The following is a 13083-nucleotide window of genomic DNA, read 5'->3' on the forward strand; positions in this document are numbered from 1 at the left end:
TCATGACAGATGCTTCAGATGTGGCAGTGGGAGCTGTTCTCCAAAAAGCTTCAGCCAGCTGAAACACACTACAGCACCTTTGGACGAGAACTGTTAGCCGTGTACCTTGCCATTCGCCATTTCTGCCATTTACTTGAGGGCCGAGAATTTCATGTGTATACAGACCACAAAGCGCTCACATATGCCTTTGCTACGTCAACTGACAAACACTCGCCACGTGAGATTCGCCACCTTTAACATATCTTATGTCACAAGTGAATTGTGAAACAAAATCAAGTAATTGTGCAGAAAACACCACAACATTACATATAGTAAAGTAAAATTCCAAAGACTCACCAAAAATACCTTTTTCACCACCTACATGTAGGGGCCTACCTTTCTAGGCCTACTGGCTTTCTTAAATGCCAAAGGAAGACTTCTTGGGCTTTAGTGATATTTCTGACATCAAATCTGTTAAAATCCGACTGTTTTCGCTCGACACACACATGACACAAACTTTTCGACACCTGCTCCATTCAAATACTTAGGCTGAGATTTTGCGACAGCAATAACTCTACCAACAACGCGACCATTCAACTGTTCAAGGCGTGTAGGCCTAGGCTTACATGATAATGGAGTTGGGGCATTCAACTCAGTCTGTGTGATTATGTATTTGGGCAAAATGTGCCGTGTCGTGTTACATAACTTTGCCTTTTTCGTGTTTCATCATGCGCAAGCTCAGAAGATTTAACCCTAATAGTCCTCAGTCCTCCAACAGGTGAAGGACTGAGGACTGTTAGGGTTAACAGAGGGGAACAAATTCAAGACAATGTTGCGTAATGCATGGCGAATGGATGCTCACAATTGTTATTGATTTAGACAATTTGTTCCCCTCTAGCTTTGTTCACTTAGGCTACTCGCGCGGGGGCGCTAAAATCAATGAGGTGACGCAACGGGAAATAGGCTTATTGTGACTCCACTTGACTGGCAGCAGAGATGCACATCACTTGGTGACTGTCCTTGTCTTTGGAGTAATACGTTCATTGGATTCAGCAGAAGCAAATGCCCAAGGCTGCCGTTTGAAAAAAAATTCTGCCATTTATGTCTAGGATGCAAAGGGTGGGGAAAAGATCACATCAAAACAATTTTTCTGAAAATCAATTCTTTATGATATACATGTAGTTAATCAAGTGACATGACACAGAGTTCATGAAAACAACTTAATTGTTAAATAACTAAATATGAATGGGAAATAAGGGAGAAAAATTCGATAATAGCATTTGGATCTTTTTGACGTAAGCCTGCTTGCAAAAAAAGACCCCTTTTAAGGAGACATTCTCTTTTTCAGGGGACTGGTTTTTGTCCCCAAATAAAGGGACTTCTCCGAATACAGGGACTGTCCTCTAGTTGTGATGTGCACCTCTACTGACTACTGATTTTAAAGTTTTTTAGATCGTGGCTCTTTGTCTTGGGCGAACCTGATCTCTACCCCAGAACAGTGGGCATGGTGGGGTTTGACATCCTCCACCCGCCCATGTGGAATTTATGCGGTAGACATCAAGCCCTACGGTTCTTGGTGTACCTGATCTCTTCATTGATCTAATTCTTTAATAAAAAAAAATGGCATTGATTGCGATGATTTTCCAGATTTAGACTACATAGGCCTACACTGTACGTGCTTCCTATCTGAAACCATTGTGTAAAACAGCAATATTCCTTTCATCTACATGTGGGTGTTCCCTCAAAGGGCAGGGATCGTACATATTTGGGGACCCCGTTCCTAAAACAGAAGGGAGACCTACATGCTAATGTTTTGTTTCACCCATGATTGTGACATGCTCATTGCTCAATAACTGTAGGGTTGATGTGAAAAAGAGGGCAGAGTTTGGAGTTTTGAGGAAAATTATGACGGGAAATTGTGAGTGGTTTAAATGGTGGATTCAAGTTTGCATGACTGGTTTATTAGAAAGTCACATTTTCTCTCAATTTACAATTCAAAATTTCGAAAAATATAGGGTCAGTGTAATAAAGAAAGCATTGCCTTTGTTTTTTTCTTTGGGGGGAGGGACTGGCCAGTTTTACGAGATTAAAATGACAAGAAACTAGAGGATCCCAAATATACAGTTCCCAAAAGCAAATGGCTGAGATGTTGCAGCTTAATCTTTCCAGGCAATTTCATTTTGAATGAAAGTAAACTTCACCACAACCATTGGAATCCCCAATTCCTACTGAATCCTAAGTGGGCACACTGAACAGTTTCAAGACTATTTGGGGGTGAAATCCAAGGGTTTTGATTTTGGCACGAGCTGTCTTGATTGAAATAAATTAATGGGACAGAAGGTCTACGAAGAGTTGTGGTACTCGACTTTCGCCCGGCCATGTTCAAATGTTAAAAGAAGTGATATGAGGAGTCCTAATTACACAGACCATGCTGTGGCATAGATCTGTTAATGGCCCTTTGTATACTCCTCCATTGATACTAGGCCCTGACTTGTGATGTAGAAAATACAGGTGACTTTTAGTCTTTGATATCTGCTGGGCTTTATTAGCTGAAATTTCGCCAGGATGCTCAGTACTTCCCTCGGAGTTCCGTTTTGTCCCTTACCTACCACAGCCATTCTGTTTTTAGATACCATGTAATAGGAAGCGTTTATAACCTTTTGGGGCCTCAGTGGTAATTTGGCAGTATTATATTCAAGTCCATCACAAGCCCCTGGAAGTCCATCACAGGTCCATCACAAGTCATTCAGTCTTAAGCCAATTTACAAGCTATTCAAATGAGCCGCAATAAAAGAATTGTTTTGTCATTGTTCACCCTGTGAACTTGTGACTGGCCTTGTGAAGGGACTTGTGACTGGCCTTGTGAAGGGACTTGTGACTGGCCTTGTGAAGGGACTTGTGACTGGCCTTGTGAAGGGACTTGTGACTGGCCTTGTGAATGGATTTGTGACTGGCCTTTTGAAGGGATTTGTGACTGGCATTGTGAAGGGACTTGTGACTGGACTTGTGAAGGGATATGTGACTGGCCCTGTGAAGGGACTTGTGACTGGACTTGTGACTGGCCTTGTGAAGGGACTTGTGACTGGACTTGTGACTGGCCTTGTGAAGGGACTTGTGACTGGCCTTGTGAAGGGACTTGTGACTAGCCTTGTGAATGGATTTTTGACTGGCCTTGTGAAGAACAGAACAGCACTGCAAATTGGTTTTGCTTCATTGAAATCCTGACTAATATTTTTCAGAGAAATGAATAAAAATGCTCTGTTTGGTTTGTTCGTTTAATGTTCATGTTGGTCCATGTCTTTCCTGTTTAGGATGAGCTAACAGCAACTAACGTCAAGCAAGGATTCAACAATCAGCCAGCCTTTGCATCTGACGAGGTGAGTTGTTAACCCTAACCTTCCCTAACCACACAGAATTCAACACCAGTAAAGTGTGTGAGTGTGTGGCATTGGGTACTGGTAGCTTACTATCTGGTGTTTAATTTTGTGTGAATGGGTGCTGTGGGCCTGCACATACCCCGTGGAATTTTGACTGAATGGGTACTGTGGCCCTCTCACTTTATCCCAGCAGTTGGGGATGGATATGCTGCATGATGGTGTGTGAGTTTGTTTGAATAGGTACTGCCTGTCCGTACTCTTTGTACTGTGCAGTGGGCCTGCTGTACCCAATCAAACAAATTACACAGGTAAAGACCTGTTGGAATTTGTGGGATTAGGTACTCCTGCAACAGGAGTACAGTTGAAGTCTGTGGGATTGGGTACTGTGAGATAAGAATGTTTTTCCAAGGTCTTGAAGTTTGTGTGATTGGGGAAGGTTAGGTCCAGCAACCCTCAGGTGGTTAGGGTTAAGCCCCCAATCACTGGCTATCAAACTAAATGGACTTCTGGAGCTTAGACCTGTTACTAGAGCCCTAGCACGTCTTTCCCTGCACAGAAAAGTTTTGACATCTCCATGGTGCAGGCATTTTGAATACTTTGTATTTTTGTAGTTCTAACATGATGATATAAGATGGAAGTAATTCTGAATAATGTACTCTACATGCAAATAACATGCATGATGTTTTGTCATTAGCATGACGCATTAAACTACCTCAGCAGAAAACATGCATACAGCAGCACTCATGCGCATGCGTTCGCATTGTTTACACAAAGTAAATCAAAATGCTCGATTACTGGTTGTGCGTTTGTTTGGCCTTGTGCATGCATGTTTGCAAATAGAGGTTGCGCATGGCAGCTATCTTTCCAGTCACTGCTTTGGTTACAAAGGGATAGTACAAAAGGTCTACTCATGTGTATCCCGGTGGAACAAATGTCCTTACCGGAAAAATTACCGCCATGCAGAACCTCTATGGCGGAACCAAAGCCGTGCAAGATTTTGAGTTTTCCATAGGTTTGTGCACAAACAAGGATACGCCCAACAGGCTTCACTTTGTACAGATAGCACTCTAGCAATTACATGTATACTTGTAGCTCTGTGGTCTAGAGACTTCTGTGGCATTGCTCCATGGGACCAGGCCCAATCATTTACAAAGTAGGCATTCTACAGTGCTTCTGTTGATTGCCTGATGCTATTCACTCTGTGCGGGAATCGCCAGATGGCATGCTTGATGGTCCTTCGGTGGGGACTCACTGCTTCCGTGTGCAGGTGTGTCTGCATTTGGTTCTAGATGCAGTTAGCACAATTGATCCGTTTCTGTTGAAATGCATGGTGTCAGCATGGGCGTGACTACTCAGATGACACCATTCCAACACTCCCGCATGTGTATGCAGCGTGGAGGAGAATATTTGGGTGTGAGCATGTAGCTTTTGTTCCAGTGTAATTCACTTACCTTTACATATATGTATATTCATCCTGAGGTTGAGGCAGATTAATTTACATTACACCTTATTGCATTGAGCAGATCTAAAACTAAGGATGCTTTTCATACCTTTCAGTCTTCTTGTGTCTTAAAACTAGACAGGATTTACCTACATACATCTGTTTCTGTTCGTGTGTCTTTACAGTATGGCTCAGCGAGAAGCAGTCACATCAATCCCAACAAGGTCAGTGTAGTTCTTTTTTATTTGTGTAAAAACAGAGCCCGGTGCATAACACGTAAAATATAAATATAATAGAACAGCCCCCAAGTTTTGTTGTTTTTCCCCCCGAGGTGAAATCAGGGGGGAACACAAATGTTCTTTTGATGACAGAGGGAAGACAGTTTATTGTACCATGAGATAAAAAAAATCATTGTTTTGTTTCACAATGCTTCATCCAGTGATTCAGCTCACTGTGTGTACTCTGTAACTAGTTTTTGATTTACATGTAAAGCCAGTCCATATACTGTACTTCTTTTCCAATTTAAACTTAATTGGGAAGCCATTTGGTTTTTTGTATGTTTGCTCATGCTCGTCGCACATGCCTGCCATGTTATAATGAATTTGAAGTGCACTCTTCACAGCAAGTGACCAGTTGATATGGTTCTTATGTATGGGTCCCGTTCGTCACATTACCTGCTGTTTTTGCCAATTTTCCCCTGTCTAGTTCGGTGCCTGTTTCAGCACACTCGTTGCCGAGAAGCAGAAAGTCAACACATTCCAGGACTCAGGCAAGAAGAAAATACAGATTTCCAAGGACAACTACTATCCAGTAAGACTCTTGTGTGGTTTTTAGCCTTTGCATAATAGGCTATGTATTTGAACAAAGTATGATGTAGGACATCGCATATTGGCCAGGCTACATTGTCCTAAATCCATTCAGTTTCTCGTCATCTTCATGCGTGTATAAAGATGCCGTTTTCCTTCTGATTTGTGTACTCCCCCCAAAAACCCAGAGAACATACAACAGTTATGATTGCCAATGAATCACTGTTTTTCACAGTTTTGAAAGAGTCTGTACAGGCAATAAACCTCTGTCCTGATGTATGTTTTGTATGCTTGTGCAAACAACAAAAGAAGAAAGGATGACCCCCAAAAATACTGCCACAACTAGATGTTCGACTTTTCTGAATTTATAAAGAGTTGAATGCTTTTCTTTCAAGCAATTTTTTTTCAAATTTCCAAACAAGTAATGTTGAACAAAAAGTCCCCTCTCTGCTCTGTTCAGTGTTACAGTGTGGGAAACAGGACTTTGTCAACTTTGCTGCTGCATACTTGTACATTACCTGGCATGTACACTTTTAATAATGTCTTGGTTTACAGTACAAGACTACAGAAGAGCAGCTTCAAGATTCATCTTGAAGAACTTTGAGAACCCCTGCTTTTAATGATAAATCTGGAACTTGTGGCAGTGAATATTGGCATAAGGCAAATTTTGAATACGACATGTTATGTTTGGTGTCAATAACTGAGAAGCCTCTATTGAAAATACACATTGAAGGCCATTATGGAAAAATATTGCTTTAAATGTGAAACTGGACAGGAAGATTTAGTGAAATTTTATTATAATTCCCCCCAATAAAAAAACCTGCATATAGTTTTGCTTATAAAACAGTCCCGAACATGTTTCAGTATTCTTTTCAAGCTCAGAATAAGGCCTACCAGGTAACAGTACATGTACATGGGTTTGGTAAGAATCACATGACTGCTGTAAGGACCTTTGAACAGTAAATCCACTGTTTTCAAATTCAGGGGAGATCATTTTAGCATCAGGACAGACACTCATACACTTTGTGAATTATACAGTATATTCGGAAATGGAAACAACTCTTTTTCTCTCTCTTTTTCAAGTTTCTGGGAATTTCTAGGTCACGTTTGCCATTATGCTTAACTTTCAGATCACCCAGACCAGTAAGTCCAAGGCAGTGTTACAGGCCTGGTTCCAGGACCTGGCGGGCAGTAAGCCGCTGCCGTATCTAGCAAAGAGGGTAAGTTGGGTACAGATTGTGGAACACTCAATGAGAACTCAGCCTCAAGTGCTCTCTGCTCATGAAAGCAATGTAAATGCTTGCTGATGTTTTGAATGGGTTTCTAGTGTATAATAAGCACAAAAAGAGGACAGGTGAATAGAGCAATAGAGCCTGGTCCATATCATATTGTTTACCTGGTAGATATCCAAAAACATCAAGCCTGTTTGGTATGACAAGGTTATTGAAGGACAAAGAACTCGGTGTCATCCTAGCTCAACCATGTTCCGTGTAATTGAGTTGACATACCGTGTGATAGTGCCAGCCTTGTGCACCTACTGATGTTCTCACATGACCCACCCCTCACTGTACTTCACTTTGAGCATGCGTTATTGAAATACCAACCTGGCTCTTTATCAACAAGTTTAGTTGATACAGGAGAAATGCCATACCCTTCATTGTGGCTCAACCTCTTAAGTTTTACATTTGTCAGGTCTCGATAAATTTCCGAGAATCTGCACGAAATGAGTTATAGTCACCAAGACGTCTTGTATGAATCTTGTTCACAGGTCCCCCTTTTTAACAAGAAGGATGACATCTTTGTGACCCTGTACGATTACGGAGTGCCCATGACCAGGGCCACGTGGTTCCTCAAGATGACGGCCGCACACTCTGCCGCGATGTCAGAGACCAAGATCAAAAAGCGGGCACCCAACGACCCCTCACTGGGTAATGGCTTGCTATGGATTTTTTTTTTTCCAGGTTCTCGAACATTGTGTTTCAAAGTTAATGTCAGCCACTGAGACAACTTGATCCAGGCACAATATATGGGCATGGTGTGCAGCATGTAAATGTTGTCACAGTTCAGCTTCTACATTTGATACGTGGTTACAACGTTTTAAAACTTTATCTTTTGCTGAAAATCATTTCCTTTCTGAAACTGATAAATCAGAACGACAACTCTAGAGGTGAAACTTTTCCGATTTTAATGAGAATTCCAACTTTTAAATTATTTTCCAATTGAAGTTCCAATTAACTATTTTTGTTGCAAAATCAAGTGGAGGTGCTGGCTGATATCAGCTACAGACAAATAATATTTTGCCTAGAATCGGCAGACTCTTAAAATTGTAATTAAACATTTCCTGTCGAAGTATTTGTAAACGTTCAACCGAAACTACTGTTCATGTGTTGTACTCTGCTGTGTAACTCAGATTTCTGAGACAACTTGCAGTCGCTTTTTGCAAAGAACACAGCTTCCATATGTTCAGTCTGTAAATTAATAAGGCATGTGATTGCTGTTCCCTCGAGAAGGACCTTAGTAATGTCAAAGGCATGGATGCCAGTCTTTATTGTGTTGAATTGTAAAAGACTAGATGTTTTGTATGGCGGTAATTGGGAAAAAACTCCAACCATTTTAAGCAGAATTCATGTTCCTCATCAATAATCAATCTTTAATAGCCAGCAACTTTCCATTTTTACGTCGTTTGCACTAAACACAGAAGCATTTCAATATTGACAACTTCAAAACTTTATGCCAGGAATGTTTCTCTGCCATTGGGTCTTTTGATATGTTATCTTCATGTATCCAGAAGCAACGGTGTGACTCTTCCTTGGAAATGAGCAACCACTACATAGTTATGTAGTTCTGTGCAAAAGTGGAAAGGTTGTCATGCTATTGCCAAATTGATAATTCAAAAACAAAAACAGGTCTGAACAAATTTTGTAACCATTTGTTGCAATCCTCATGGTAGACTGGTGCCAGATGCTGACCAAGTTCTTGCGGGACCAGCTAACAAAGATCGTCGAGTACCACCACACTTTAGCCGCCACCCAGTCTGCCACCATGTCCGGCCTGGGATCTCTTGCCGCCCCTTCCAGCCTGCCCCTGGAGATTGAGCATGCCTTCAACCTCTGGCAGTATAACTGCAGACTGGCCCGGTATCTCTATCAGGTGACTACCTCGAAAACAGCTAGTTAGGAAGATTCAAGGCCACAATTAGCTAACCATTTCTTGTGTCATCAACTCTAACCTTCCCAGATCTTTTCTAAAAACACTTGGAGGTTTAGAAGGGTTTTTAAGGACTGAGAAGAGCAGAGCTAAACCTTGTGATGTGGCATAGGGCTTGATGGCCGTCAAAATTTAACATGAATGACAGAATAAGAGAGCATGCTGCAGGTTTCCTACAAAGTAAAGGGCTTTCAAGGACTTGCGGCAGAAAAAAAAATCGAAAACCAAAATATAAAAGGAAGCCAGACTGCAAATAGACTTGTTATCGCAAGTTGGATTCTAAACATTTGGACAGAGGGGTTATACTGGAACTGTAAAAAGTATTTCCAGAGCCCTACAAAAATACTTTTGTCTTTCTCTTGCAAACTTGTTGTCTCAAGCTGTGCGTCCTAGCCGTGGCACATAGGTGTGACTCTGCATTAGGGCTCGCTTCATTGCACTTGGGGACTTGGAACGGGCTGAACCACAACACAGGAGCCCGGAGGTCACCCAGGCTCACATCAAATGTCAAGGAAACAGGGCAGGAATAATGTCAGTCGTTCATGTGACATGGTGCACAAGAGTAAACGTAAAACTTGAGGTAAACTATGTGAAAATTTTAATTTGTCCATCCCAATTGTTGTCAATTTGTAGGAAGGGATGCTGGAATGCCACGAGTTTCTGTCTTGGCTCGTAGAGATCACTGAGAAGGTGAAGCAGCACGATGACAACACATTCAGGATCGTTCTGCCCTTCAATCTCCAAGTAAGCTACATTCACGGGATTTTGCTATCTATGGGAAACGAGACCTCATGCTGTTTGTCTCATATGGTATTGCAATTTGTCTCGGGCAGTTTGTGTGGATGCGAGACAGTCGATCGCCCTGTTGCTGTATTTGGATGGACTCAAGACTGCAGAACCCAAAGTGTGTCATTGTAGAGTGGAACAGTGTAAGATCTGGGGGAAGTGAAGATTGCCCTCGCTAAACGTGCCAAGGGATTTAATAAGGGTTACCGAATAAGAGAAACAGCATAATAGGTTGTTACTCAGTAAGAGGTTTAAATTAGGTTTACTGATTAAGAATTTAGTTTAAGGAAAAGGAATCGGGGTCCAGAAAAATTTTTGCTGAAGTCTTTTTGTTGCACTGGAGATAGAAAATGTGCTGTGCTATGCAAAAGAAGGAGTTGTGCTTGTCCAATAGGTCAGGGTGTATTTTCAACAAGTTCTTGTCCATGACGTTTATTACACCTGGTTCCTTCTCCTGCTGTGTTTAGTTTTTGGAGGAGTTTGTGCGGAGTCAGATGTTGTCTCGCCGTCTGGCCTACATGTGCGTCCGGCGCCTCACGGCAATCATCAACGATGCCACGTGTGCCACCAACCCACCAACACCCTCACCGCACATGGTGACCTCACCCACAAGGTACGGTAGGATCCGGGCCTAGTCAGGCTCTTAAGGGACTGCGCGGTTACATAAGCATGCACCGCTGATTATTGGCGCGTCCTGTCTGAGTGTGCCGCTCTGTACTGCTTTCCGGCTCCATTGGGACCAGAGCTACACTGTTTGAGTGGGCCTGCGTTCTTTACCCCTTGACTTCTGTTTGAACACTTACAGACAGTCCAAAACTTCTATCCATTCTCCTTTCGCTACACTATGTAAAAATGTTATATGTTGATTAATTTTGGCTGAAAGTGCAGCTTTGAACAGAATTTTACGTTTGCTCTTGATGATTTTAAAAAAACATTACTATTCTGGTGCTTTACCAGTAACTTCATCATCAGGTCTTTGGTCTGGACTGGATGCCGTGGAAAAAATGTTGCCTTGTTTCTAACCTGTTTGATCCTTTTACTTTTTTTTCTCCCACAAAAAAAGTGTCAGCATGCCAAGCAGTCAGCCCACCCCCCAGCCGGCGCTGGCGGCCATCTTTGCCGAGTACACCTCCTGCCCCCAGCACAGGCCCATCGTGGTGGGGCTGAGCCTCATCCTGCAGACGGTGGCCCTGCGCTGCCCAAGCGCCCTGGTCTGGATCAACATCGGCGAGGGCAAGAGCCTCAGTGCCCCGGGCTCCCCGCTGGACATCCTGCCCTGCGCCCCCAGCAGCTTGCCCCTGCCCGGCCCGCCCTCCATACAGAACCACCACGTAAGTCAGTGTCTTGTTCTTTTTTCCCTCTCAGGTTTAACCCTAACGGGGCAGTGGGAGGATGTTGAAGGACTGAGGATGCATGGCCCGGGGGATCAGGGTAAAGGATAGTGGAAGGGTCTCGTTGCAGCATGACATCTTCCCAAAGCCTGGGCAGTATTGGCTGAAATGGGCAGTTAAGACTATTCAAACCATTGTTGGCACTATACCCGCTGACAGTGTTAGCCAGCCTCTTTAAAGCGCTTGTGTGTCTCTGCAGATTCGTGCCTCCATCCGTAATGCCGAGCACCAGATCAAGATGAGAAGTCGAGCAGCCGAAGTGAGGTGGTCGTCAGACAAGTGTCAGGAATCCACCACAGGTACTGAATAGAACATTAAACGCTTGACTTCTCTGAGCTTTTATGATATCATAGGACAATTTCAATGGGATGTCACTCAACTAATGGATTGTTGGGTTAGACTAGTCGACCATTTGGAGCAAGGCCGCGGGGCATGGTTGAAGAGCTGTCTTTCTCTTGTTGTGATTGGATAGAGTGATTTTTTGACCTTAAAATGATTGTTGAACATGGCAGAGACTGTGAACGCAGGGAGAGTTGGAACTGTTGACTGTACTTGAGTTACAATGGGATTTGGTAAAATGGTTCAACAAGGAGTGTTTAAGTGGGACTGTACTTTAAGAAGTGATCAACTTCAATTTATAAAAAGAAGACAGTTGGGTATTGCCTTCAATTTTCACTGTGACAAACTGACCCACTTAAAATATTTTAATTGGTTCAAAATGAGACCAAGAACAGAAATCATATCCTGTTCTTTGGAAAATGCTGTTGGTATCCCGTGAACTTTTCTTTGTTGTTTTGCCTTTGTCCTTAATACTTTTTGTTGTACTCACTTTGTGAACTAAACCCCCCGCTGCTGTGCTGTAATATTTGAGTTTCCATGGTGAATTTGCATGCTCCAGACACCAAGATGGCTGCCCTTTGTTACCAAGGCGACAACCCCAATATAACCATGTATAACTGTAGAGGTAAATATACGCCAGCTGTGCTGTAACAGCCTTGCGGTTTTTAACTTTTTTGGTTAAGATGTTCATTTATCAAAAGTCTGTTGGTTCCTAACATTCATACATCGATTTCTGTTTGTTACCAGTCATTTGTTGTTGTTTACATCTACTGATTTGTTGTCCCTCTTCGGTCAATGTTGTAGCATGACAACATTCCTGCCAGCCACCAGCAAAATGTTATCAACAAGAAAAATGCAACTGCAATGATTGTGTTTTTGCTAAAGCCATCTGGTGCAATGCCAGAAGAAGTTTGAATATTTCCGATTGATCAACATACATTTCGTTCCAAGCTTTGGCCATGTGGATAGAATACGAGAGTTGTGACCTGTGTTCCATTTTGTTGTTGGTTGGTAAAAATCGTCAAATGGTTGAACGTCAGTTGCACTGTTGGTGTGTTTTGCTCACTGTGTGGGGCCACCTGCTAGGAATCAGTGACATTTCCTGTGAACATTTCTGAATGAGACTCTGTGAAGCACTACAGTTGTATCAAGCTGTGAGTTGCCCTGCTGACCTTAAGTTCGAAACCTACACCATTTGAATACTGAGGTAGTTGGGGATTATTAAAGCCATTCGCTATTTAAGAATGGAACTGTTGAAAGAGATTGTCGTTACACATGTTAAACAATCAGGTTCACAACTGAATGACTCTATAAAGAAACCCATACTCACCAGAAACAATAACACACAAGTAGTTACGTTAACAAAAAACAAACAAGAAAACCATTAACAACCCTAGGTGTTTACATGTAACTCCTCGCATTTCAAGTCAAGCCGCATGTTATTCAAATGAAGAATAAAACAGACTTTCAGTGTTCATCTACTGTGTGGTGATGATCTTTCCAGAAATGTGACCTATCATTCCAAAGCCGGGCTGAAGTCGTAGGTAGTTTCATTGCTTTTTTTATTTCTCACCCCACTGTTAATTTTCATGCTTCATAATGATCTACGGCGCAAAATTTGTTTGCGGAAAGCTCTGGTATATGTTTATATGTAGACTTTGCTTTGTTCACATGTATCATATATCGTACATGTGTAGCAGTGTCATTTTCCAGATAACAACTTAGAAGCCTTCAGTCTGGTTTGGGAGTGGTGGGTC

General features: G+C 42.4%; 1 protein-coding gene across 7 annotated transcripts in view; it reads left to right on the forward strand.

Moving 5' to 3' along the window:
- Positions 1–13083, forward strand: part of LOC110985351 (mediator of RNA polymerase II transcription subunit 12-like protein) — a 50696-nt gene that overhangs the window by 1062 nt on the left and 36551 nt on the right. For 6 of the 7 annotated variants that reach the window (XM_087146081.1, XM_087146084.1, XM_087146082.1 and 3 more), the window contains exons 2-12: positions 3291–3356; positions 4983–5021; positions 5503–5607; positions 6734–6823; positions 7372–7531; positions 8554–8753; positions 9444–9554; positions 10064–10209; positions 10660–10927; positions 11187–11286; positions 11886–11951. In XM_087146081.1, the coding sequence (XP_087002207.1) occupies positions 3291–3356; positions 4983–5021; positions 5503–5607; positions 6734–6823; positions 7372–7531; positions 8554–8753; positions 9444–9554; positions 10064–10209; positions 10660–10927; positions 11187–11286; positions 11886–11951 (1351 nt within the window). The remainder of the gene's footprint in view (positions 1–3290; positions 3357–4982; positions 5022–5502; positions 5608–6733; positions 6824–7371; positions 7532–8553; positions 8754–9443; positions 9555–10063; positions 10210–10659; positions 10928–11186; positions 11287–11885; positions 11952–13083) is intronic. The other variant, XM_087146087.1, reaches the window with a different exon arrangement.

Source organism: Acanthaster planci, linkage group LG14 (genome assembly GCF_054643075.1).
Source record: "Acanthaster planci isolate LZ-2023a linkage group LG14, COTS_SCS, whole genome shotgun sequence".
Taxonomy (NCBI): Eukaryota; Metazoa; Echinodermata; class Asteroidea; order Valvatida; family Acanthasteridae; genus Acanthaster; species Acanthaster planci.